The sequence below is a fragment of the Xiphias gladius genome, chromosome 2 (genome assembly GCF_016859285.1).
Source record: "Xiphias gladius isolate SHS-SW01 ecotype Sanya breed wild chromosome 2, ASM1685928v1, whole genome shotgun sequence".
NCBI classification, from domain to species: Eukaryota; Metazoa; Chordata; class Actinopteri; order Istiophoriformes; family Xiphiidae; genus Xiphias; species Xiphias gladius.
Genome location: NC_053401.1, coordinates 2,451,247 through 2,476,988, shown reverse-complemented (window position 1 = coordinate 2,476,988; position 25,742 = coordinate 2,451,247). Strand labels below are relative to the sequence as shown.

Below are 25,742 nucleotides of genomic sequence, written 5' to 3'. Positions count from 1 at the left end.
GAACCAGCAAATCTTTGGCATCTTGGTTAGAAAATTACTTGATAGCTTTACTCAATTGCTGAAGATTAATTATCTGATGATCGACTCACCAATGAAATGTCACATGGTTTCAGCTCTAATTCTGCCAAAAAGAACTATTTAAAATCAATGAACAACGAAAATAAATTCACATTTAGGGTAATTTAATGACTGTGATGATGAGAAATGTATTTATAAAGTTTGCCCATTGCACATGACGCATCCAAATTTCTCATTTCGTCTGACCAATAGTCCAAAAACTGTCCCGTTTACAATGATATAAAAAAAACGAAAACAAGCAGCAGCTCTTCACATTTGGGAAACTTTGGGAGCAGAACATATTGACCATTTTTGCTTTCATCAAACAACTGTAACAATTAATCAATTATCAAAATAGCTGTTAATCTACTAATTGTTTCAGCTGTACCGCAGATACACTGGTTTTAGTGTGTATTTGACATGTGATTCAACCACTTTTTCTATAAATATAAGCATAGAGAATTGGTTCATTCTCAGTATTCAGTGAGACTGAACCCCCCACCCAGATCTGGGTGCAGTGACAGTCCGTACCGAGCACCAGTGGCGTAGAACAGAAATCTGGGACATGTGCATATGCAGCCTCTGTAGGCCTTTTAATATGCCCATTGTTACGCCTACAAATAAACCAATCAGCGACTACACACATGCGTGCAGTGGTTATTAGGATAATCAATAATCAAGATTTCATAAGGCATTTAAGATCTGTGTATTCCAGCCTCTTTTCTCAATGTACTATAATTACTGTGGGAAACCTTCGCTATGGGGTTTTAAAACATTACCTCTGCCATTGTTTTTCTTAGGTCTTTATCATAACCTTGGCATAACACAAAGGTGGAAAGCCGCCTTACGTTGCAACACAGAAGTAGTATAGAAACCTAAAGACACAACACACACACATATACAATATATACTAAGACTTACAATAGTTACTCGATTAATCGATTTTGATAATCAATTAGCTGATTGAGTCATTTTTCAAGCAAAAATCCCCACAAAGTTTTTTTTTTTTTGCTTATGTTTTCAGCCTTAACTAGTAAGATTTTCTGCTTTTCTCTGTTTTATATCTTCTGTGAACAGAATATCTTTGGCTTTCACACTGTTGGTCGGACAAAACCAGACGTGAAACCTTCACCTTGGACTCTGAGAAACTGGGATGGATATTTTTTTCTATTATATACATATAAAAAAAATAAAAAAAAATAACTCAAGTTATTTAGATTAAACAAGTCTCAACCTGCTCTAATAATGTTTTTAGATGCAAGAACTGTCAGACTCTTCGTTCAGCCAACATGTAATTCTGATGACTGGGGCCCTGGGTCCTAAGTTTTACTCACTCCCCTCACAACTAAGCCCGAGCACTGTAAATACATTAAATTAATAATAATGATGATAATAAAATAAAAGCAAAAATAAAAGACCCCGTCGTTTTGTAAGAGAGCTGCAGGGACACCCCCGAGAGGAGATAACGTTGCGGCTTCAGTCAAGACGAAGTCGGTGTATCTTCGTGGGACAATCGAGAGATACAATCTGACTGTCAACCATCAACACGTTGAGCAGCCTGACACATCCATCATCCATAACGCTAATGTTACAGACACTTACTTGCAATCTGACCAATTAGCTTGATTAGCAAATAGATTATCGCGCTAACAATAGCCGAGCAAATACGTTTAAGTTTGCCCAAACAGCTCGTTAGCCGTGTAAGTTAACATAACTCACCTGGGCGTCAAGTCAACCTAACCAACCATATGTTACCGTTACGGTGGAGAAAACGCCCATAATTTTTTTTTTTTTTAAATCAGTGCTTCTAACCAGGTGTAAACCGGTGAGTTTAACACTAAACGATAACGTTATGTTAGCTAACCTGAGCTTTACCCGTTACAAGGCCAACCGTAAAGCAGGTTGGCAGGCTAACGAAGCTAAGCTAACCATCCAGGCAGCTCCTCCACCACTAGACAAGAATCAGCAAAACGCAGTTAGTTAAGTAGCTGGTAACCCGGTTGTTTCCCTCCAAATTTAGCCCCAACACTTGCCTCACAGTTCCCGTGTTGACTCCGCTGGAAACATAACTTCAGAAAAGCCGAGTAGTAGGGTCGAAATTAAAGGGAGCAAGACCGGTAGCTTCAGTTCAGGCTGTTAAAGGCGAGTTCAATCACTGCTGAGCCGACCACGGCACCGCTCGGCTGGTCAGGTCCACTGACGCCCACGCAACTCGCTGAACTCCATTCAAAAATTAAGCAATTTAACATTGATTCTGTTTGGCAGATGTACTGTCTACTTTTTCAAGACCATTAAAAAAAAAAAATACGCGACTGCAGTCTACGATCGGGCAAAAATATAACCTAGATCACCCGGCTGAATTATTTCAATAAATCACGACTTTCGACCCGGTAGCTTCAACTCTGGCTGTTAAAGGCGAGTTCCATTACTTTCGAGCCGAACACGGCACCGCTTGACTTGCCGGATTCCATCACGCACACGCAGCTCGCCGAACTTCGTGCAGAAATCAAACCATTTAACGGTGGGTTATAATTGAAGTACTGTACGTGCCGTTGACTAAGTACCCACGAGCTTTTTAAATAGCAGATGTCAGTGTGCAAAACGACAAGATACAACTTGTTCTAATGAATTCTAACTTTTAGAACAACTTCAATATCAACACAAACTTATTTAATCGAAACGGGCGAGTATTAAAAAGCGCAGTGGATTTGTTTGTCTTATTTGTAAACCCATTCCCAAGAAACTTGAGAAAGTACATTAAATCGTCAAAATTTTGAATGGAGTTTGGTGTAATGACACTGGCACTAATGTAGCCGCTGCAACACGCAGGATGTTCGGTGTTTCAGGCACCAACAACTATTTTCTAGGAATAAAAAAAGATACCTGACATACTTTAAAACAGAAAAAGTCAAGTCAAATGAAGTTATCCCCAGTAACTTGATGTAAAGTAAGTAAGCTAAAATACAATCTTGAGTTACTCACCTGCCTTGCTGTGGCAGGGCTGACTGTGGCGCAGCAGGGTGCGGATCACATCAGCTTGCAAATTTCTCTGCGCGGCACAAAGGGTTCAACTTTGTTTCTAATTACAAATTAATAAGCACAAATCTCTCCCTCCAAAGGCAGATAAATGCAGCGATATGTTCTTGATCTGAGGGGGAGGGGGGGTCCACGCATAATCTCACCCTTCATGTTACCATCACATGAGGAGAGTGTGACAGACCTCGATTAATCCTAGGAAAAGAAATCTTAAGTCACATTTTTTAAACAGGTCATGAATGTTACAGTGAGTAGGCATGAAATCTCTCCTCATTAAACCTTGTATCTTATTACAGAAAAAAAAAACATATGATGATACTTAAGACACGAGATTCATTTAAAAAAAAAAAAAAACAGAACTAACACAATTTATTGAATATTTTGCCCAAACATGACGATTCTGCCTTCATACACCCTCTCTTCAACTGGAACTCATTTATAGTTTGTAGGATCTTAAATGTCAGAAAAACAAAAAACAAAGCATAAATGCCTATAAAACAGATTAAAGCAGCAGTAAAATGAATTGTTTGACAGTTAAACTGGTTCTTCAGCAGGGCTGGTAAATAAGCTTCTTTGCATCTCCACTATCTAACAGACATGTAGCCAAACGACTTTACCTAGTGTTCAGCTCTAATGGTGTGCAGGACGTACAGTACAAACATTTTACTTGTGTTCAGGGCTGGATTACAAGGGGCCCTGAAGCAAAAAAATGAGCTGTGGGCCCCAGGGCCCATCCCAGGTTCCCCAAGTTTGTGTGGTTATTATTTGATTAAAAGCAGATTTATGAAAGGAATACGTTGCCTTTTTTAGTAATTATGAGTATTTTCTTTCTCCCTGAGAGTCAGATGAGTTGTTTGTTTAATCCTCAGACGGTGAGAATATTTGTCAGCAAGTAAAAGGAGCAAAATATTGTTTTTCTACTCCAGTATTTGATTAAACAAACTGTGTTACCCATAGAAGACCATCTGCATGCTGATATTTCACCAAGCGAATATCCTTTTTGTCTGCATTGCTATTTTACAGTTCTGGAGAGTCCATCTTTCAGTTCAAGCAGTCATCAGCAGCGAATGGATGGGCCCACAAAGGTCGAAGTTCAAGAAACCTGAACTTTGGGCACACACCCCCCGCTCTGGCTGGACCACAACAAACAACAGTAGTGGAGAAGGTGCACGCAAAAGCTGTTATTCTGTGATAATGTGAATAAGCCTTCAGGCCTCAAGAAAAGGTAAAAAAGCGAATGTGGTACAGGCGAAAAGGGAGAGAGAATGCCAGTAACATTTCAACTGGTATTGTGCTTTAGTTCATATTACCAAACAAATGCGTACTTTGCAGTCTGGGGCCATTGGGGCCGTTGAGAGTCTCGATTGCCCAGGCAGTACCTGCTTTGCTTTGTAATCCAGCCTTGACTGTTGGTTTTACATCTGGTTAAAACAAACTTTAGGGGCAACTTTGCTGAGTTTGGTCACACAAACTCTCTCTCACCCATACGACTGAAAATGACAATGAAAGCTCGACTTGAACATGAACATGAATTCTACAAACTTAAGTCTGGTTTAGAGAAACACGGACTTTCGTGTGGGAAATAATTATGTTCACTCTGCGGAAAACAAAAATCTCCCAATCCAGAAGAAGCACACTGCGAAGCCTCTACAAAGCAGCTCTCATATGCAGTTTAAAAGTTCATTTATTGAAAACAAAAAGGCCACTACTTCGCCTTCAGAGGGGGCGTCATCTGTGCCCTATTGTGTGTGTTGACATGTGTTGGCTGTATCCTATTGATAAGTGGGATGATGCAGCTCCATCCTCGGCGGATGGGAGAGTCCAGAACACCTTAATATGCATAGACTTTGACTTTATGGACATCACAGTCCTGACATTCTCTTTTCCTGCTGTAGTAATAAAACGTGTCGTCTCGACGTTGGAGCTTCTTCACAAAGCCGGTCTCTGGCCATTTGTCAATCTGAGACAGAAACACAGACCGGGAGAGACATGATCAATTTGTGATTACTGTATAAAACTAAGTTTACACTAGTACATCAAGACATCGTCCACCATGGTACTTTTGCATTTCGTGACAGCTCTTAATCTTGTGATTTTGAAGGAATATCACACAGTATCACGTTCCTGACAGTGCTGACATCCTACTGTGTTTTTGGGTACTGTACGGCAAATATCCGCCTGGCAACATGCAGACAAACAGGACTGTCTCTGAATGATATTGCAGTTGATAGAGAAAAGACAAGTTTCTGCAGATGTTTCAGAGGCAGAGCTGCTTTGATGACAGAAATAATATCAGAGTTAAAATTCAGAGGGAATATTCAAACTAAAACTCAAAACTCACATCCTCCATTCACATTCAGTTCTTTCTCAGTCTTTTTCTCTTTTTAATATTTATCGATTAATCTGGATTGGTACATTAATAGTTTGACCTGTAAGATGTAAGAAAACATTTTTTTTTTTTAAATGACAAACAAATGTTTGTCTTGTTTTGTCTGACCACCAGTCCAAAACCAAAAGATATTCACTTTAATATCATAGAGGCTGAAGAATATCAATAAACATACACATTTGAAAAAGCTGGAAACTGGTGAAAATTTGACATTTTTGCTTAAAAATATTACTTCAATGATTAATCAGTTGTCACTGATCAACACTTTACTTTAAGTCCCGTTATTTAGAATCTATAGGTGAAGGTATATAAACCTGTAATAAATGGTTTATAACACACTGTAATGTCGTTATTAGCAGATAAGAGTTTATGAATCTATTTGTTAACAACTATAACCCCCCCGTGGACAGCTATAAGTGGAGGCTGCTCTATAAACAGACAATGAATGAATATATATTCAAACACAGTTCTAATAATACAACATATGTCTTAATTTTTGTTGGTAAATACTGTAAATAATAAACATCTCAAATGTCCTTATATCTGTGTACAACTACATTATACTGTGTTATAACCCAAAGATTAAATATTTGTATAATGCTGATAAATGATAAATGAGGGGGGAGCCTGAAGTAAATAACTACTCAAACAAATCAACTCCAAAAAAGAAAATTGGAGAATAATATTTACCATAGCCCCTTGTTTGACTTGTATGTACTCCAGTTCATCTCTGTAGCCTGCCTGTTGGAATCTGAACAGGTTCTCCACCTCTGCAGTCCATCCTTTGGCTCTGCTCATGGACTTTGGCTTGGCGTTGTTATCAGTAGTACAGGACATGGCGTTGATGACAGCCCAGATGTCGCAGAGATGCTTTGTCCTGGTGTCAATGGACTGGGTGTCTGGTAACTGACGAGGCATGACAGAAATATGCTTTCATTAGGTTTTCAAGCGTACAGTAAAATACTCATTGGTTCCCTTTTTTTTTTTTTTTTTTTTTTTAAATCTGGCAGGGTAAATATTTTGCTCCATTTTTGATTTTCTTAAAAATTAGAACAATGCATAAGAGGTTAAACATATCTGTCAAATTCGGCATATAAATTATTCACCGAGGAGCACTTTATTTAAAAGAAATTTCGAGTTGTGTTTGGGTTGGACTGCGGTGCCATTGGCGACGTAATTTGGCAAAAAACTGAGTGTCACAAGGTTGCAGTTGTAAAAAAAATGACATCTTACAAAGACTAAGCGCTGTTTGATATGCGGAATGTGTGCCGAGCTAAAATACACTGGAAAAAAAAAGTAAAAACTCGAAATCGAAGTATGATACTTTAAACAAAAGTGAGACTTTAAAATGCGACATTACTGAATCAAATTTCGCGAGTGTCGTGCTTCAAAGACGAAAAGGGTTGGCAGTTATAAAAAGCGATATTTTACCGTATGAATAAGCGCTGTTTGATCTGTTAAATGTATGCCGAGCTGAAATATGAACACCAAAAAAGGTAAGGCTGCGAATATCGACACGTTTTATTTTCATATGCTTATCTATATGCAGTGAGACTTTAAAATGCGACATTATTGAATGGAGTTTCGTGAGGGTCGCGCTTCACAGACGAAAAGTTACCTTTGCTTTGTTGTTGTTTTTTTTTTACGCCAACGTAGAAAGAGTCGCGGTCACATTTAATCACTAATCACTAATTTCCGCGTTCATTTCTGAAAACAGCAGCATCGGAGAGTTTACTTACACGCTCTTTTTTATTTTATTTAGTTGCCTCAAAACGCTTCCCAGGCGGCGGTTGGCTAGCGGTGGCTTCTAGCAGTTGTAACCTATAGCTTCTTTGGTTGCCTGGTTACCGCGAACCTTCTCCTCCCCGTTGGTGGGACGATCTTTACGGCAGATGGCGCCAGAGGATATGCCCTCCCAAGATGCCCTCAGACCGGGCTACCGCGCGTCGGGGTACGAGGGTGTTGTTATGCTGGGGTTTGAAGAACGGAAGCATTTAAAACTCCGACGTGTTTTTATTCACGCTAAAATGTGAAATGTCCAAAGAGAGGGGATTAGATAAAAATAAGAATACCGGGGTTTGTATTGACAATAGATGGCGGCAATGCTCGCTAAAGGCACCTGAGCTGCGGTTAAAAGGGAACGAAGAAGAAGAGGAATTTTAATTCGGTGGGCGTTACAAACCAAACCAAACACCGGCGGCGATGATAGCGAGCGGCGCCGCGCTCATTAAAAACAACACATGATTAATTTAAGAAGATACCATCAAAAGGTTCGGCATAAAAGATGAGTACGTTTGCAGGCCGAATGAAGGAGTATCCTACACTTTCTCTGGACCGGTTCGACAGGGAGAATTTACATTCCCGGGCGTATTTCCTCTCTCACTGCCACAAAGGTGAGCCTGGCAGCTAGCTAGCATCCCCCTCGGCAGCCACGGCTGCTGGTTAAAGTCTATAAGATCTACGCTGTATTGTGTCAGTGGCTGCAATTTACAGAGCCTCATGACGGCAGGTTTCCCCCCCCGCCGTTTATATCAGTCTCACCTCGGTGTTATCACTCTCCACCAGATCACATGAAAGGACTGAAAGGACCTCTGCTGAAGAGAAAGCTGCAGTCCAGGTGAGGGCAGTTCATTGACCCCGCAGTGACATCTCATCACAAATCATCCTGAGAGATATGGGGAAAGAAAATGAAGAAGTTAGTCATGATGGGAAAAAAAAAAAAATGCTCACGGTATCTCGACAAATATGACTTGGTATGTCAAGAGTTGTACAGAGAAGGTGAAAATGATTTGATTTAAAAAGTCAAAATTATGAGCCTAAAAAGTCTGATTTTGTCACATACTAAGACAAATTTTGACTTATTAAGTCAGTTTGTGATTAAAAAAAGTCTAAATTATGAAAGAGTCAAACCTCATTAGTCTATATTTTGACTGCTTATCACATAATTTGGATTTAGTAAATCAGAGTATTGGTTTTTATGTTCATAACTTTGACTTTTTATCATAATTTTGTCTAAATTTTGACTTAGTAATTTTCAGAACAAACTTTTAGGCAGAAGTTTGACTTGCTGCCGGATAAAAAGTCCAAATATTAACTTACTAAACTTATATTTTGACTTTTTATATCATAATTTACAAACTATCAGTCAAACTTCTGACGTACCATGAGCAATTATTTTTACCATGACTGTCTTTTCTTCCTTATTTTTCCTTTTACTGGTGTAAATGGGTTTCCATAGGAAAGGAGCATTATTGGCATTAAAAGTTTGTCCTGAAAATGAACGTACCGGACTTGAGCTGTAAGGTTCTTTCTTGACGTTAGAAACAGCGGAGAAAATTCTCACCACAAGGTCCACTTACTTGCCCTTTTCTCTGAAGCTTTCAGCCACATCCTGTGGCCTTCATCATCAGATGGAGTTTGCGCACTTTTTATTGAGGTGAAAAAAAAGTGGACCTTGTGTTAGACGTGTTAGTCAAACAAAACGAAAGAAAAGAAGTTTACCTTGACAATGCTCTTCCCCAGGTTTGCCTCATGTAATCAATTTTACATTCGGCATGTCCGTTTAAAAAAAGGGCCCTGTATTAGTCAAAAAAAAATTGAAGTATGCATCTGAGAAAGACGTTAATAAACAGATGTATTTATCCTGCTCGTACAAAAACTCTTGCCTCCAGTGTACAGTGAAGCACTGTCCACACATACTGGGTGTGTCTCAAAATCCCTGACCTTAGCACGGAGGTCAACCAGACAAGTAAGCAGCCGTCATGTCCGGCAGCAGTGATTTAACAAACAAACAAGTTACGACAGCATACCATACATACTGAACTGAAGACGTTCGCCCCGCGTTCTCTTTTTGTTGCAGTCGTACAGTCCGGCTGTACTGCTCCTTCGTGACCAAAGAGCTTCTGCTGAACAGTTCAAAGTACGCTTTCTGGGAGGAATACATTGTAAGTCCCCTCTATTACTCCGTCACTCTGGTGGTATTTTGAGGCGTCAGATGCTGTGGGTGGTGAAAATGGAACTTTTGTTGCTTATACGATGGATTTCTGTCCCGATCAATGATCTGTTCAGGTTCCGTTGGAGCTGGAGAGCCCAACTCAGATTTCCATAGTGGACGAGGCAACAGGAGAGGTATAAACTGATTATTTCCTCATTTTCTCTGGCTTTGATAAAGGTTCCAGTTGTCGGGTAGAGGGATCACATAGTAGCCGACAGGTCATGGTGTTTGTGCTCCCAGTTATTTCCTCTCAACGTGTTTCTCTCTTGTTTCCGTACTTTCCTGAAAGAAGTAACCTTCAGTTGGACATGTAGGTGTAGATGAAACCTCTCATGCATATGCTGCAGCATGTTTTCTTTACCATCCTGTCTGTTTTGTTTTTTGTGTGTGTGACAGAAAGAAGAGATACTGGTGACGTTGCTCCCTGCAGGTCACTGTCCCGGCTCGGTTATGTGAGTTAAATCATTCTTAAACACTCTCTGATCTGCCATGTCTTTTATATTTTGCCACAAAGCAGCATGGAGAGTTTTGGGGGAAATATAGACATGATCATGTCATCGTAACTATTCAATGTAGAGCTGCATTGGTTAGTTGATTTACTGAATAGTCTGTTGACAGATAATTCATATGCATGTTACTTTGATAATCAAATAATAATTTCATCATTTCATGTTTTTAAGCAGAATGTCAAACATTTGCTGTTTCTAACTTCTCAAGCTTGAAGGTTTGATGCTTTTCTTTGTTACACCTGATAGTAAACTGAAGATTTCTGGATTTTTGACTGTTGGTCTGACAAAACAAGACATTTGAAGGTCTCACCTTGTTCTGTGGGAAATTCTAACAGGCATTTTTTTTTTTTTTTCACATTTTTCTGGCATTTTATAGACAAAAGATCAACCAGCCGGAGCAGATTCTTTTAGAATGAAAACAGTGAAGTCTGTTCACGTTTTTTTTTTTTTTTTGGCCCAGATCCCAGTCCTTTAACATTAAGTATCTGCTGATCCAGAGTCTGATCCGGTACTGATTTAGGACTACCTAAATGTTGATTTAAATATGTAAATGACAGCTGTAGCCAGCCACTTAATCTGACACAACTTACTTTTCATGAGCAACTTGATCTAAATACCATAAAGTCCTTGTTCAAAACTATTACGTTTATAAGCTGACGTTATTGATATGATATGAATAAAAATTAATAAAAATAAAATCAGAGACAAAGAAAATAGATCTACTATTTTCTATGTACTGTCTTATCTCGGTTGACAGTTTTGCCATTTGTGGTGAAGAACCTAAAGTATTTCCACACGCTGTCGCTCAGCTCAGCTTTGCCTGTGGCGTCATCCTCTGTTTTTATTTATTAGATGAGTTTACCGAGAGGTCGACAGGACATGCACTGGGCTGATGGGGGATATTAAGAGCTGGACCACAAGGCAAATGCCTTCAGACAGGCTGTTGTAGACTTTAAATTTTGAATTCAAGCAGGTCAAAAGAAAAAAAAAAGTGACAGTCCCACTTCACAAACAAGTGCTATGAAATCTAATGGAAAAGTCAAAGCATGAAATGGTTTGTGTGTTTCTGTGTGTGTGTGTGTGTGTGTGTGTGTGTGTGTGTGTGTGTGTGTGTGTGTGTGTGTGTGTGTGTGTGTGTGTGTGTGTAGGTTCCTGTTTGAGGGTTCCAAGGGAAACGTGTTGTATACAGGAGACTTCAGGTTGTCCATTGGACAGGCGTCCAGGATAGAACATCTACACTCTGGCAGCAGGTCGGTCTCCGATGAAAACCCTCACTGTTTCCTGTCTCAACAGTAACGGCAGTGCTGGGGAAGACCGACAGGCAGTCAATGTTTAGGGATTTGATCATTTCTTTGGAAAAATCAGATTGTTAGATTTAAGTTAACATTTTCCCTCACAAACCCAAGAATCGAATCCCACTTGTTAAACTTAAATCTCCCTGTATAAGCCTACTTTGACCTTTCTAGCTCATGATTCACTGTATTGGATTAGTGGATTATTGGTTTACTTTTTTGGAAAGTGCTCACTTTCCTCTATAAACAGCGCTGAAATTGCTTGAAAAAGCGTTTTGTTTCTTCCGTTTGCATCTTCAAAAAGTTCTCCACACTGTTTCATGTTCCACAGGGTCAAAGATATTCAGACTGTGTATCTGGACTCCACTTTCTATGACCGACGCTTCTATCAAATACCCACGCGGGTGAGTTACTTACTTGTTTATTTATTTTTGATTTTAAATAAGGTTTATTTACTGTGGGATTCCTGGAATATGAAGACTTTTTAAAGCTGTATTCTAGACAGGGATAGTAAGGATTTTTTTTTTTTTTTACAATTAACTTATAATTTCCAATTATAGTAGCATATACACTCAGTTGCCAGTTTATTAGGTACGCTAAGGTAAAAACTAATGCAACAGTCCTGCAACGAATCCTCCTTCATGAAGGTTATGATGTTCGGTTTTGATTGAAACTGTTTGAAAGAGTTGTTGATTCAACTGGGTGGTCATTTTGGAGCATGTAGTTTGTGGTGCTGTTGAACTGTACTGCATTACACCGACAGGTGTTTCTATTATTTTGTCCACTCCAGCAGAAACACCTCTCCGTGATAATGAAGCAATACAGTTCAGCAGCACCACAAACGACATCTATTCCAGCCAGATTTACCTCACTAACCGGCAACTCAGTGGAAAGACCCTCATGAAAGGCTTTTCAAACATTTTCTTTCATTACAAAATAACAAGAAAAAATAACAAAAAAATAACAAGATCACAAATCACAATTGCATAAAATACACTCACCTGCAGATGATGTTAATGATTTTTTTTTTAAAAAACAAACAAAAAAACAACCCACATACACACGCCCTGTTGCTGAGAAATAAGCAATGACATAGATTTTTTTTCTCTCCTGAAAATAAAAATGTACATTATTTGATCGTGAACATGTTTTTCAGTTTTTCTATAATGTACCTGGATCAAAGTTCATTGGTCCACATCTGATATGTTACATATTCAGTCCAAAGGCCAACACAATCGTAACTGGCTTCGCTATCCACTTAATATGCAACATAAATTCAATTCAATTCATTTCTAATTCTTGTTTTTCTTACCTTATTTAACAACTGCAAAGACAATCAAGAGGGAAAACATTTTAGGTTATCGACGTGTTTTCTCTTAGTTACAGAAAGTCATAGAACAGTCACAGTGATGGGAAGCTCATTGGAAAAACTCATAAGATCACTGAGAATGAGTCAGTTTTCTGTGATTTTAATGTGCATTTTTGTTGGAACCATTTTAATATTTAATATATGTTTTCTTACATGCTACTTTTAACTGATGACTGTCAAGGATGTAATGTGTGTGTGTGTGTGTGTGTGTGTGTGTGTGTGTGTGTGTGTGTGTGTGTGTGTGTGTGTGTGTGTGTGTTTAGGAGGTCTGTCTGAACGGTATCTCACAGCTTATTGGAAACTGGATCCGTCAGAGTTCCTATCATGTCGTGTGGCTCAACTGTAAAGCTGCGTACGGATATGAATACTTGTTCACCAACCTGGGAGAAGAGTTCAACACACAGGTGACAGACAAGCCCCGTTCGAACGGGATTCATAATTGACAACTCAAATCTGAAAAAAACAGACAAGAAACATCACTTTGATATTATTCACTCGCACTTCCCGAGGACATTGTTGTCGCTGATTTCCATCACGAAGAAACGTCCATAAATCTTATTAAAAATTATAGAGAAAAGTCGCCTCCAGAACTTGCTTGGTAATGTTAAAATCCCCCCACCTCCCCATGGGACACAAATCCAGTCCGAACGGGGCTTTACACACTTGACTACACTAACGTATGTCTTTTCATGTACAAATCCATAGAGTGTAAAAGCACAACTGAAGTTTTATACATGCTGTTGTGTAATTTTCCCCCACAGGTCCATGTCAAAAATCTGGCGATGTTCAAGAAGATGCCAGAGATCCTGAGCTATGTGACGACGGATCGCCGGACACAGATTCATGCCTGTCGACACCCAAAGGTCCCACTTTAGCCACGTGTACACACACACACACACACACACACACACATCCAGGCTTTCCCTCAGCTAGCCCGGCTCTGTCCAGAGGTAACAAAATTCCACCTACCAGCTTCTCTGAAGCTGATTAATTAACACACCCTCTCCTCTCATTAACTCTGCAAGAAAGTGAGTAAATGTTGAACTGCTCCTTTTAAAAAGTTCATTCATGAGAAAGGATGTCATTATGTGGATTGTGTGTGTGTGTGTGTGTGTGTGTGTGTGTGTGTAGGATGAGGAGTATTTCCAAAGCAACAGGCTGCCATGTGGTTGTACAGCCACTGACGGGACTCCTCTTCGTATCATCAGTATTAAACCGTCCACCATGTGGTTCGGAGAGAGAACCAAGAAGACCAACGTTGTAATAAGGTAACAGCCGTTTCAGATGTCTCAGTCTGCAGAAATGTTAACTCTTGGTCACATTCAGCCGGATGACGCGATAGATAAATGAGGACGCTTGAAGAATTCACTAGAAATCACATTTAGATCGTTTCCTACGAGGACTAAATTAGCGTCTTTGATGTTTTTCAGAACAGGAACCAGTTCCTACAGAGCCTGTTTCAGTTTCCACTCCTCCTACTCTGAGGTACTTTGATTCTTTATTTATTTTAATTTTAATGTAATTAACCAGAGTTATGTGGCTGTGGATAGACAAGTCATTATTTTGTTCACTCGTGAGTTTAATGTGAGGTTTTTATTAAGACTCGGGGCCGTATTCACAAAGCACCACTACTATCTTACCACTAGGACTCTTCTTTTACGGCACCGAGAGCTTCCTCTGAAGAGCTATTCACAAAGCTTCTGAGAGACACTTTATTTTAGTATGAATTGACTTAAACACTGATGTGAAGTCGTACTCATGAATACACAGGAGCGCAAATAGAAACTGTCAAAGATTTCATACACAACACAAAATGAAATGTTTCCATGTTAAGTGTTGTATCTGCATGCGATATGTTTTGCGGTTGAATGAACAACTCTTCCTCTGTTGATGGGTTGTTTTATCGTTGTCGTATTCTAAAACTTTGGCGCCACAAGGTAAATGACCTGCGGCAGCTGATTGATTGTGGGTAGGTCTTAGTGTCTTAGGAGTCCTCTGGACTGCCTCTACCCTCCCTCAGACCAGGGTTAAACTAGAAAGGGCTGACACACGTTTTATTTTTAGGAGTTACGTTTAGCCTTAGGCTGTTTTTGTGAATATGGTCCCAGAACTACTCCTGGCAATGTGGTTTGTTTAATTAGATATTTATTGTTTAACTGATCAGAGCCATACTAAATATCTATGGTAATACCCTGAAGCTCAGCTAATTATGTTTTACCACCATGCTGAGTCTTAATAGGGAGAGTTTGTTTTGTTTTTTTTTTGTTTTTTTTTGTTTTTCTATCCTGACAAGAGTGAAAGAAGCTTGTAATTTGGAGTAGAGCTGCTATAGCTCTATAGTCGATTAATCGATTAGTTGACTAAATAATTGAATAACTGTTAAACAAAAATACCAAATATTTGCTGTATCAAGCCTCTAAAATTTGCTTTTTTATTTTTGTAAATGTTAGTAATCTGAATATCTTTGGGACTGCTCACTGTTAAAAATACCAGCTTGGACTGTGGGAAATCAAACAGACAAAATGCTCATTCAATTGATAATGAAAATAATTGTTGGATTCAGCACTGATTTGGTGCCTTTTGTTTATATTATCAGCCGTCCAAAAAAATTTTAAATCATAGGTTTAAAATCAGAGTGGCTTAACAGTAAACATTAGAAATAATTATATATACATTTTTATTTTTTTACTTTAAAAAGTTAAATCTGGTTAAGAAAACTAGATAAGTAGATTTGTTTGTTTTGTTCATCCACCCATTCACAGGTGGAGTGATGCTCGTAATGTTTGTCTTCATTTTCAGCTTAAAGACTTCTTGACGTATCTTCAACCAGTCAACATCTACCCCAGTGTCATACCTGTTGGTCGGACACTGGCTGAGGTTACACGGATGTAAGCGAAGTTTCATTCCTTTTAGATAATTCTACTGAACAAATTTGTTTGTGATGGACATGCTCACTCGTTAATTTGGTGTCAAAATATGTGAAGGTAACTGTAAAGTCACCAAATCCTACCAGGTGCTTCATAAACTATGGGAATATTTTAGAATTATTTTACAGGGCTTTTGCTCGACAAAAATTACAAAATTCAATTCAGTACATAAAATGCACAAAGATACCATTTTGGTGGAAGAACCAAAGTTTCAAAAATGTGATAAATGTTTACATAAATGACTGAACTCTTATCGAACCTGATGACACTGACTGTGTGTGTCTGACCAGGTTGAAGCTGATGTGCAGGAACCAGTCTGATCAGGCAGCGTCGATTTACAAACCTCTGGGAGTCCTCAAACGCAGCAGGGTGGAGCAACCTACATACGGTGACACAAATGCGCACACACACACACACACACACACACACAAACCCGTGACAGGTGCTCCCCACAGAAACATGTGTGACGGCCCCTGTAGCTGTGATGCCTGTCACCCTATGGTATATGAAATGTAAATGGTATGATTTACAGAAATTTGCAGAACGCTCTATGTGCATTCTAACTTTGTTCGAACACGCTCAGACCCCATTTCCACCTGGTCCCTCCACACATCAAACAGGCACTGAAGAATGATTGAAATTAGATGGTTCAAAGCACCTCCAGCGCCAACCCACGATACAGTGATGTCGGTTTTTACTGAACGTCTTGCAGATTGACCTATGTCGTAGTATTTTTGTGCCCTCAGCATCAAATCTGGTCACAAAAGCATACGACTCAAATTCAGTTGAAGTGGTGGTAAAAATAGAAATGCGATGATAAAATGTCAGATTAGAGGTCATTTACGATGGGAACATATGAAATACCTTTTCTTCATTAATTCAGAGGTACAATGGCTGACAGTTTACAGAAAGATATTACACACATAGATACATCTCTAGAGATCTATAGGTATGTTTCTATACCTGTATCTTGATATAGGTATAGATACATATATTAATGAGCAAACCACAAACACTTGGCGGAATATTTGATGATGAAAAATAAGTTCGTTGCAGCTTTATGTTTAAATGTGTTTTTTTTCTGTTTTCAGACTCAGGGAGCGACGACGACCTGTTTGACGGGCTGGCCCTGGCACCAGTGAGGAGGAAGACGGGGCTGAACCCCGAAGTAAAAAAAGGTGCAACACTTAAAGCCACTGTCACCTTTATTTACTACAATCCATATTTTTCTAACGTGTCAGTTGACAATATGACAATTGTTGGTTGGTCCAATACAGGAGGTTCAGAACTTAACTCCCAAAACAACCTTACAAAGCCCACTTCACACCGATGAGTCAGCCGTGCAGAGGACAGGAAGTACGCTGGGTTTGAACTTGACTCTCAGCGCTCTCTTTTATTCCTCCTGTAATTTCTCTCACGTTTCATGTGAACATCTGAATGCAACACTATGAATGTCCTCCCGGACACACTTGTCTGAAAATATGCAGCGTTGTTCCTGTTTTTAAACGACACTGCATCTCCACCCTCTCCGTGACAGCTGTCTTTTCGCACCACGGGGGCCGGGTTACGCCCGGGGTCAGGACTAGTTCGCAAGACGCGCCGTCCCACCACGCTGGAAATCAAGGGAGTTTACGGTTGACGGCCACAGTGGAAGGTGGAGTGAAAAGCTGGCCGTCGAGGGGAGAGACGCAGCATCGTTTAATATGGGGATGACGCTGACAATTTTCAGACAGTCTCTCAGACATTCATGGTGTAACAAATGAAAAAAGTCTCAAGTTCCAACCCAGCGTACTCTCTCACCTGACCAATCACAGTGCGCAGTGGATGTGAATGTCGGATCGTCTGTTCCGGGATGTTATGGGGGGGGGGCGTTGTTTCCGAAGCTGTCCCACCATCTGACATGCTGGTCTGACAGAGTATACCGGCCCCTCTTTCGAGGCCAAAACCAGAGCTAAAAGGGAGGGGATACTGGACCTAGATTCATCAGGTGGATACAAACACAACTCCAGAGGAATCATCATGTTGCTCTGTAACTGCTCGATGTGGAAATAAGCAACTATCTGCTAACAAGTTCATCACATCTTGTTTCTGCTGCCCCAAAAAAAATCAGTTGTTGCAGGTTGAACTTTTTTTTTTTTTTTTTTTATGCATTGATTATTTACGAAATTGACGTTTTCTTAATTTGCTCATTTCAGAGAGAATTCAGAGCCCTCAGAGAACAGCACCCCCTGTGTGTGTGGAGGAGCCGTTACCTCTGGCAATCACCGACGCACAGTCTGTTGCACGCAACTACGTTGACTGCACTGAGTCCAATGGTGAGGACGAGGACGAGGAGGAAGAAGAGCATGAGGAACAGGGGGACACAAAGCCCATGGAGGAGGAGGTGATAAAAGAAGGACAGAGGAATGAAGACCCTGAGGAAAAGAAGATGAAGGAGGAAAGCAAAGAGGCTTCGCACAATCCGAAATGGGAGGACTTCTTTACTGCAGAAATCTTGACTGACAGCCAGACCAGCCAATCACAATCCTGCTGCTCCAACACTACCACCTCCCCCTCCAGGGTGACGGGCTCCCAGACGCCCGAACTGTTCAGCGATGACGAAGAAGAAACTCCAGACAACAACGAAAACTTCAGCCTGACGCTGTCCGCCTCTCAGTCCAATCATTCCTCCCAGAACATGGACTCGTGCTTACCCGACACCTTGATCCTCCAACCAGAGCAGGGGGGGCGGGAACAGGGAGACGCGAGGCCCAGCACCATGTCTCAGAAGAAAGAGAGCGACGGTCCAGTCCTCCCATCAGAGCCGGAGGAGCTGTCAGAGTCTCAGGCGTCGTCCGACTTCGATATCCCCTGCACGCCGGAGTCGCAGGCGCCAAGACCCGATGAACTGTCACAACTGTATAGGAAGCTGGCCTCAGGAGAGGAAGTGGTCATCAGAAAGGGAAGTCAGGGCTTCGCATGACCGAGGGCCGCCGTTTGTCCACAGTAGATCCAAAGCTGTGGATAAATGGCAAGAATTAATGTCCTACCAATGCCAACGGGTACAGAGAGAGCAAACAGGCGTTCACACTAAGCATTATGGTCAGAGGGTCTGTTCTAATCAAACAGGATGAGGCCAAAGCTGCAGCTCCCGCTTTGTTTCACCTTTAACATCTGACAAGACCAGGGCCTCCCAACGTTTGGTTGATAAAACCTTTTCCTTCACAAAGTTAACTTCAGACCCTGCTGCGCACATACGTGCAGTTTGTCTGGTTGATCGTGTCGCTCACAGCGCGACTGCACCGTTGCCTCCCTTCCATGCTGCCAGGTTGCTGTTTTTGTGTGTGTGATAAACACAATGAGCTTCTATAGCAGCTTTACAAGTGAGACCATTCCTCTCCCGCTTCAGTCTAACCTCAAAACCACACAGACCTCGGTATGTTAAACACCACACACACATTCCAAAGCACTTTACGTTGATTTGTGCCCTATATGGATTAATGCACCTGTGCACATCCCAGCTGACATGTCGTTTTTGTTGACAGTTTGTGGTTTCTTCCATTAAACGCTTTTCTGTCATTGTGAACTGGATCAACTGACGTCAAGTAGACTGTATCAGAGCTGAGCTTTTGTCCAAATTAAATATTTATTGTCAGCTTAAGAGCATTTTTCTTTTTAATTACTGAAAGTTTATATCAATAATTACTTTGACTTTATACTGTAATTGATCGGCTGGAAAAAAAAAAAAAAAAATTTTCCAAGCAAAGTGGCCAAACGTTTGTCAGCTTCTTAAATGTGAGGATTTAAGGCTTTTCTTTGTCACACGTGATAGTGAAGTGAAAATCTTTGGATTCTAGACTGTTGGTCGGACAAAAAAAATCCATGTGAACGTTTCACCTTGGACCGTGGGAAGTTTCAATGAACCGTTTTCACTGTTTTATTTCACTGTGCAGACAAAACAGTTCATTGAGAAAATAATTGGCAAATGAATCACTTATGAACAGTCGTTAGTTGCGGCCTCACTTTTGTTGTTTGATGAAAGCCGCAGAGAGAGAAACTGATATTCTCCAATAGCAAAGTCCTTCCTAGTATTTTAAATGAGGGCCGTGAGGAAGATTGCACAGATGCAGATTGGTGGTATGAGAAGTACAGGTCCAGTACGTATAAGGGCTGGAACTAAGAATTATTTTCACCATGGCTCGATCCGCTGATTGTTTTCTCAATCCATGGATTAACTGTACCACCTTTTGGAATGTCCATTGTATCTTGACAGAGGCCAAGGTGACGTCTCCGAGTGTGTTTTTACGAGCAGCCCAGCGCCCAAAGACATTCAGTTTACAAACCACATGAGACTGAGAAAAGCAGCAAAATTTCCCTTTTGAGAAAAACTTTTGCTTAAAACTGAAAACCATGCATCCTCACGCATCCTCATTCCGCTCAGTGGGTATTACTTTGGACATTTCTTCTATTCTGATCTGAAAATGTGGTTTTAGGCCCCATTCAGACAGGAAGAACATGACAGGTGGGGACGGGGAACTGTGCTCCTCAGGAACTTGAACTGTGGTGAAATGAACAGGGCGTGATTAGTAATAGACGAGGACGTTCAGCGGGACAAAGACAAAAGACACGTGTCTGATGTCCACGATGTCCAGAAATCTATTCAGAGAGCTGGGAGGCGGAACTGCTGACAGCAAACACTGCCCGGTGCCGGTGGGTGGAAATACAAACCGCTACAGGCTAAAAAATGGAGAAGGCTCAGAGGAGAAGGGCGGTACCTACCTGTAGCTGACGGTACAGCAGCGGACCTGGTGAGTTCTGAACGTGGTTAGGAGTCAGATTAGGAAAACACTTTTGACTTCCTCCATTTTCACACAGCTGATTTAAAAAAAAAAAGTCTCACTTTAAAACACAAGGTTGTTGTTCCAGACGGGATGAAAATCACACCAGCTCCTCTGGAGACACGAGTCCAGTTCGAAGGGCTCCTAAATCGGACGCAGCTCCGACTGAGGTCGTCGGTATTCACACACCCGTCGCTGTGTTTCCAGACGCGCCGAGCGTCTCGTTCTCGGGGTTCTGACGTTTAACTCAAGAACCTGACTGAATTTTTAAAACCCCTGAGCCTAAAACTTCTCCCGCTCCCTGTGTTTCCATCCAAATTCCTCTGGGATGCAGCTGAAAACCGGTTGATCAAATCCAGTCACGTCCCGTCGGGGGGGGGGCAGGACAAACACTTGATTTCCCGAGACAGAAACTGACAGGTGATTTGCAAAAAAGCTCCACTCTTGTCCTCCTCCGGCCAAAACGTTCATTTAAACGTGTTTATTTAAAGACGGTGAAAACACGAGGCCTCTGGGAAACGTTTACAGGCACTTTGGATCCGTTGGAAACAGCACAGGTCGCGGAAGATGGGAAAACCGACAAAAACATTCACCTTTGTAAAGCTGGAACCAGAAAAAAGAGACCTCTCGGTAGTGGCAGTGTCCTGTAGTCTACGGAGAAACAAGGTGTCTGTCTCTAGTGCTTTTCGGACAATAACACAGACCAGAAGCTGGACTGCCCGAACCAAGTTTTGAAGCGGTGAATTCCTTGACTGTTCCGCTTGAACTGAAGACGCTTTAAATCGGGGAGTTGAGCTCGCAGGCAAAAGCCATGTGAGACTCAGATTATCATTCAAAGCGGCGGGTTTTCATTATGTCCCCGAATTACAGCCAAATCCAACTCTTCTACATACCGGGGTGGACGAGCGCCTGAAATCAATGCCACCTTTCTCTCGGTAATGGTTAATAAAGCACATCTGAAATACACTATTACTATGATTAAATGCGCCTTTGCACAGACGCAGCTAGAGACTAGAAGTGAAACGGGATCTATTTCCCTTCTCTTGCCACTGTCCAAAAAGACAATCAATCATTGGGTTTGAACGACACGACTACTCCGTCCCATCAGCCCCTGGTGTTTTAGGGGCTGATGGGGTGGAGACACGTGGACAGAAGCTTCTGTGGTTGGCTGCTGCGTCCGCTACGTTCCAGGGCTATTTGTTTATTTGAACAGATCGGCTCACGCCTCATCCGCACCGGTGCCCCGCCGAAGTTTGTCCAGCATTTGAGTCACTTGGTCCGCCCGAGCGACTGACGGGGCAACTGCAGGCGCTCAACTCTCCCAAAGCCCTGGAAGCCATTCAAAAGTCTGCAGTTCCCATTTCTAAAAGTCTATTTTTTAATACTATGGATACATGTTAGACGTCAGTTTACTTATTTTAATCAGTAGTACATTAATTTAAGCGACTAGTTAATTAGGAATTATTGTTATATTCCCCTGGGAACCACTGAACAGATGACATTTAATAAGAAACGGTGATTTTTTAAGCCATATCGCCTCCACGGGTTTCCTGTTATGCTCTCATGCTCCGGCCAGGATCATCCCGAAAACGGGTTATTTCATTGCCTTCCTACCGAGTAGGTCTCGTGTAACCCGGCAGACGCCGCAGCGAACTCTCCGCCCGGTCACATCTGCATTTCAAGGCGTCATCTCTCACGGCAGGAGCCACGCTGCGGTTCGTACCCCGGAGGCCCGAGGCCCGAGACTCAGCAGGTTAACGTCCCCGACAAAACCAAACTACAGGTGAGGTCTGGCAAAGCAAACGAAAAAAAAAGAACCACCAAAAATGCCATGAACCAGAATCTTTATCTCGCCTTTATTACTTTTATACTGTAAAGCACTTTGTTAGAAATCTCTAAATCTTATGAAATCTCATTCTCCACTTCCCTTCTCACTGGTACCGAATGGCGTCGGTCTTTCTTGGAAATATCCTTGAAGTGAACAGATAAATGGCCTTTTCATGGGATTTGTCCACAGCGAGTAAAGTACTGACTATCACTCCTGCTGTGCCATATTTAGCCCGGTCCTTATCCGGTAGCTACCTTTTCATTATGCGACTTGTTGATCGCTTGGGCCTCTAAAAAAAAAAAAAAAAAAATATTGCCCTTTCCACCAATAGTCCAATAACCTAAGGTATGTTCATTTAAGCAATGGGGGGGGGGGTTGGAATGAAAACCTGCAGCCCCCTGGCACCTCAATGCACCTCATCTGCTTCCATAAGAGCACGCAAGTCTTTAGCCGGTTGGCGAGGGCCGCCGCGGCAGGATCCACGGTCACTCCGTTCCTTAGAGGGGACGCCGGGGGAGAAGACTTGTGCCACTGGGTGCAGCCGTTCTTCCCCCGTGGTGATGCCGCCGAGGGACGCCCGGAGGACCTCCTCCTCTCCGCCGCCAAACTCCGCCCCGCTGCATCCCTTCTGCGACGCCCTTCGGTTCACAGAGAGGCACAGAAGAACACAAACACTGTTCACTTCCAGGAGACGGACTGTGTTTCATTTGCTAGAACTGATATAAATGAATTTGATGAGGGACAAATTATTTGGTCTCACTGTGCCTGTAACTATCTGACAGAGGGACCGTGATCCACCGTGTATGACTTGCCCATAACCAGCAGCTTTAGAGCTTTTATTTTGAAAGATGCGTATGTGTGTGTGTGTGTGAGGGAGAGAGAATGTGTCTTAAAGGACCATTGCTGTTTTAATCCCCCACTACATCTTACCATACTTTCCCTTCACTGCAAAACATTTTTTAGGTATAGCACGGAAACCAAAAGTGCAGAAGCTCGCGGGAGATGAATCGCAATCGCTGGTTTTTACCTGATGGAAAAACCCGACTTGGGCACATTTTACAAAACGGAATTTCTACCCCCTTTTTGCTGAAGCTTAGTTTTACAGGCCTGCAACCTCCAAATGGTATCGTGATAATTCCCAAGAAGCTTTCCCCGGAAAGAACTGAATCATTTGTTGCTAATTAAATGGGGAAATACTCCGTTTAAACCCAAATAAACATTGAGACTTTTTTTTTCCCCAGTTACCTGGGGCTCCGTCTGAGGCTCACACCATTGGTCTACCGGCACCTCCAAAGCTCTCCAGTTAACAAGCTCCATCTCCTTTGGGACGACCGTCACGCTAACGATATAACAGACATCATCCTGCATAATAGTGGGTCACTTTTCTGTTGGTACTTTAGGGACATTTCAAGGCCAGTATGTCTGACCTCTACCTGTGACAGGATTAGATGCTTAGATTCTTTCCTATCATACTGCGAACCACCGGGGAGGCGCTTTAACGTTCACGTCTGAGGTTGCAGCTGGTAAAGGTGGCGCTGATATCAAGTGCTTCCAGAGCTGCAGCCAATGACTCTTTTCTTTATCGATTAATCCGCCCATTCCTTTCTCCGCAAACATCCACTGTTTGTGACTCAAGCGATTAATCGGTTATCGTAACCGCTGCCGATTCGTTTTTCTTTTGCGCTACTAATCGATTAATCAACAAGTTGCTGCAGCTCCAAACGACTGTATGTCCTGCTGGGTAGCTTGTTGATTTCTCCCCAAGGGACGAATAAAGTCTTATCATAACCTTTGATAATACATCATAATATATTTGTTGATTCAGTTTTGAGTTATTAATCAACTAATTAACTACATACTACTAAATATGTGCAGATAAACTGAAGTAGAGTAGAAGTATATAGTGGCATAAAGTGGAATACCTCAAAATTGTGCTTAAGGTACAGTACTTGAGTAAATGTACTCAGTTACTTTTCCACCACTGGTAAATATACACATAAATATACAGGACTGGAACATGCAAAAAAAAAAACACCAGCATGGTCCTTTAACTGCTGACATGACATCATAGCTCTAATTAACGGAAAGGCAGAGAGAAGCTGGAGGAGGTCGTCAAAACACACACACACACACACACACACACACACACCAGCATGCACAGACCTGGCTCTTCATTAAAAATTAGAGTCCGTTCCCCCACAGCGGCTTCCTGAGGGACAACGAGCCTCTATCGGTCTCTGCGGAGGACACTTTCATTAGCACACACACCATGTAATCATTTAAATACACTTGTAGCGCTAATAAAACATAAAATACATATACATAAACACACTCTCACACACACTTACATATACACACACACACATATTAGGGTCACAAAGATAAAACACCAACAAACACGCAGCCTGTGCAGTGATCAGTGTTTTCTTTCTCCCATGCTCTCATGACCCTGGAGATTCAACAGGAAACTGAGGCTGTGCGTGTGTGTGTGTGTGTGTGTGTTTTAAGAGGCAGCATGAGTACAGGAGAGAATACTACATATCCAGTTTCCAATATCTTACACACACACACACACACACACACACACACACACACAGCTGGCTTAATCTGATGTTGTGAAATGTTCCAAAAAACAGAAGAAACAAAACAACAACCCAGAACCATCTTAAATAAACTGATAACGGCGTCTCTGTGTCCCAGTCAAGCCTATCGACGCACAAAGACCAGAACCGGGCTGAACGAACGAAGTGTTCACCGCTCGGATAAAAAGCCGGCGGCTCTGTGAGGCTTTACTGAGGCACAGCCAAACAACGACGGAAGCTCCCCAGTGAGGGTCGAGGTCTGTGTGGCTGTTGGGATACCTCAATGGGGGACCGACTGACGGACCCACGTCGGGAAGGGGCCCCGCCACCAGCACGGCTGAGAGGCCGCGCCTTTGAAATCTCTCTCATAATGAACGCGATTCTCTTCCTTTAAATCTCAGTTCGGAGCAAGATCCTCCACAGTGTCCTTTACTTGAGGTCGGCGTCGCAAACGCCAATGAAAGACGGCACCACTGTTAAAACTGGTACTAAAACTATTAAATGCTGTTGGAGACGCTGAGAGAGTAACTTTTACTTGTGTAAATGTGGATATAATACATAGATGTAAATGCATAAACGTGTGTGTTACCTCTTAGTGATCCTATCTGTACTTGAGGAATGTTGCTCAGGTCTGTAGGTAAACCCACGTACACACCTCCATAGTTTCTGATCTCACACACACACACACACACACACACACAATTATTTTTTTAGATAAATGGTAGGAGTAATACAGAAACAGATATGACGTGTGTTCTCCGAAAATCCAAAATGGATGACTCACTTCCGTTTGTCGTCTTCAGGCAAAGACTCATTTGATCTGTCAACACACACACACACACACACACACACATTAAAACTCACCCTGTGTACTGAAGTCCAAAGAACCAAGTAAACAGGTAACATCAGAGAAAGGTCAAACAACAGTGACACGTTTTAACA

General features: G+C 41.7%; 2 protein-coding genes across 7 annotated transcripts; one reads left to right on the top strand and one right to left on the bottom strand.

The window, feature by feature from the left end:
- Nucleotides 1-1,950: 1,950 nt before the first annotated feature.
- Nucleotides 1,951-19,304, top strand: dclre1c (DNA cross-link repair 1C, PSO2 homolog (S. cerevisiae)). Of its 4 annotated transcripts, XM_040144486.1 has the most exons (17): nucleotides 1,951-2,032; nucleotides 3,963-3,965; nucleotides 4,117-4,258; nucleotides 8,048-8,099; nucleotides 9,342-9,426; nucleotides 9,551-9,610; nucleotides 9,873-9,928; nucleotides 11,134-11,235; nucleotides 11,609-11,681; nucleotides 12,910-13,050; nucleotides 13,408-13,509; nucleotides 13,778-13,914; nucleotides 14,077-14,131; nucleotides 15,446-15,534; nucleotides 15,864-15,961; nucleotides 16,665-16,751; nucleotides 17,769-19,304. In XM_040144486.1, exons 3-17 carry the CDS (start codon nucleotides 4,165-4,167, stop codon nucleotides 18,533-18,535), a joined length of 1,998 nt encoding a protein of 665 aa, XP_040000420.1. In that variant the 5' UTR covers nucleotides 1,951-2,032; nucleotides 3,963-3,965; nucleotides 4,117-4,164; the 3' UTR covers nucleotides 18,536-19,304. The 4 variants fall into 4 exon arrangements, with proteins under 4 accessions (XP_040000420.1, XP_040000413.1, XP_040000427.1 ...); XM_040144479.1 differs by lacking the exons at nucleotides 1,951-2,032; nucleotides 3,963-3,965 and adding an exon at nucleotides 2,487-2,578 and having other exon boundaries at nucleotides 17,769-19,303; XM_040144470.1 differs by lacking the exons at nucleotides 1,951-2,032; nucleotides 3,963-3,965; nucleotides 4,117-4,258 and adding an exon at nucleotides 7,610-7,875 and having other exon boundaries at nucleotides 17,769-19,303.
- meig1 (meiosis/spermiogenesis associated 1) lies at nucleotides 4,174-8,876 on the bottom strand. 3 transcript variants are annotated; one of them, XM_040144566.1, is made up of 4 exons: nucleotides 8,842-8,876; nucleotides 8,024-8,147; nucleotides 6,173-6,388; nucleotides 4,174-5,053 (listed from the first exon to the last, which is right to left on the bottom strand). In XM_040144566.1, the coding sequence occupies exons 3-4, from the start codon at nucleotides 6,317-6,319 to the stop codon at nucleotides 4,925-4,927; spliced, it is 276 nt and encodes a 91-aa protein (XP_040000500.1). In that variant the 5' UTR covers nucleotides 6,320-6,388; nucleotides 8,024-8,147; nucleotides 8,842-8,876; the 3' UTR covers nucleotides 4,174-4,924. The 3 variants fall into 3 exon arrangements, with proteins under 3 accessions (XP_040000500.1, XP_040000489.1, XP_040000510.1); XM_040144555.1 differs by having other exon boundaries at nucleotides 8,769-8,865; XM_040144576.1 differs by lacking the exons at nucleotides 8,024-8,147; nucleotides 8,842-8,876 and adding an exon at nucleotides 7,222-7,481.
- Nucleotides 19,305-25,742: the final 6,438 nt, after the last annotated feature.